Source organism: Amphimedon queenslandica, unplaced genomic scaffold (assembly GCF_000090795.2).
Source record: "Amphimedon queenslandica unplaced genomic scaffold, v1.1 AMPQUscaffold_13133, whole genome shotgun sequence".
In the NCBI taxonomy this organism is placed as follows: Eukaryota; Metazoa; Porifera; class Demospongiae; order Haplosclerida; family Niphatidae; genus Amphimedon; species Amphimedon queenslandica.
The window spans coordinates 22596-24177 of NW_003546631.1; the positions used below are offsets into that span (position 1 = coordinate 22596).

The 1582-nt window shown below is 35.5% G+C and overlaps 1 protein-coding gene across 1 annotated transcript in view; it reads left to right on the top strand.

The window, feature by feature from the left end:
• The window catches only part of LOC109585032 (tyrosine-protein kinase transmembrane receptor ROR2-like), a 6808-nt gene extending 6736 nt beyond the window's left edge, over positions 1 to 72 (top strand). The window contains exon 7 of the mRNA XM_020000956.1: positions 46 to 72. Within this exon, the coding sequence (XP_019856515.1) occupies positions 46 to 72 (27 nt within the window). The remainder of the gene's footprint in view (positions 1 to 45) is intronic.
• The last annotated feature ends 1510 nt before the right edge of the window (positions 73 to 1582 follow it).

The following is a 1582-nucleotide window of genomic DNA, read 5'->3' on the forward strand; positions in this document are numbered from 1 at the left end:
GTAATACCATTGTAATTATTTAATATTGGGAACCTCTCCTTTTAGAACCTGCACTACTTGTTACTGTACTAAAAGTCCCTTTACTTTTATTTGCTGTACTAAATTTTCCAAATATGGAAAAATGGCTCCGAAATCACCCCAAATTTTTATTGCATTTTCTGATACATATTGATGTACTTATGCTGTGTAGAAAGTTTGAGCTGATTCTGACTTCAATTTTTCAAGTTACAACCATTTTTTAAAAATGACAAAAATCTGAAAAATACCCAAGGCTATAGTCAATGGTTTTTTTCTGAAAATTGGCTCCGAAATCGCCCCAAATTTTTATTCCATATTCTGATAGATATTATATAGTATAGTATTATTCCCACTGTAGGTTAGGTGAGTCAGAGTTGCTGCCCATTAGGTGGATGCCCCCTGAAGCTATTATGTTGTGTAAATTCACAATAGACAGTGACGTGTGGTCCTATGGTGTAGTACTGTGGGAGATATTCTCATATGGTATTCAACCTTACTATGGGATGAGCAATGAAGAAGTGATTAAATATGTACGGACTGATAATGTATTGAGGAGACCCCAGGGGACACCACAAGTAAGAGACTAGCTCCTGATACTCTACAGTACATTATATATACTAGTAATTAATGATGATATTAATAAAGGGAGCTAGGGTAGGGGTGCGGGGATTATGCTGGAATAATTTTAGGAATAATAGGTTCCTTGAGAATACTAGCATAAATTAAGAATAAACAGTAGTGAACGGGAATAAAAATGGCTACTCCATGTGTTTTGACATACTCCATGTGTTGAATGGTGGAATTGCAATTCAGAAGGACTGCCAGCTTGGTCTCATGTAGCCAAAAAATCATGCTTTTACAGCCATCTAGTGGAAGCTTAGCATAGAAGGAGTATTTTTGTTACTTAACTCACATTGGTAATTAACAAGACACCTCTCTCCAAGCCTCTCTCTTGGACTATATACAGGCTTATCTTATGTTACATGAATAATTTGAGAATAATAGCCATAAATACAGAAGAATAATTACAAAAAAATTAAGAATTTGGGAATAGAATAATAGGAAATTTTTTGGGAATAATCCCCTTAGGCCTAAGCTAGGGATATACTTAAGGTAGGCCTGACTATACTTGTAACCTAGTGTAGTAAGAGGATACTACAGTACATTGTATGGAGGATAAAGGTATTCATGTGTACGTGTTATACCTGTCTATTCCGGAGACCTTGGGACCCAATAATAGCCTAGCTCCTGATTATGAACCTGTCCTTATTTCAGAGGTTCATTAATACACATTACTATTGTATTGGGACTGATACTACCCCTCCTCATTATAGAGGTGTCCTTATTTTAGAGTGTCCACAATAGGAGGAGGTTATACTGTATTACTATTAGTATTCCCTCCAGTCCTACTACTGGTTCATCCTTTAATGTTATATTAGAATGGAGTCATTATGTATCATGAGTATATATAATTAGTGGGTCTGTATCTATTCATTATATTAGGAGATATATGATCTTATGTTGGACTGTTGGGCCATTAATCCTACTGACAGACCTAAAGCTA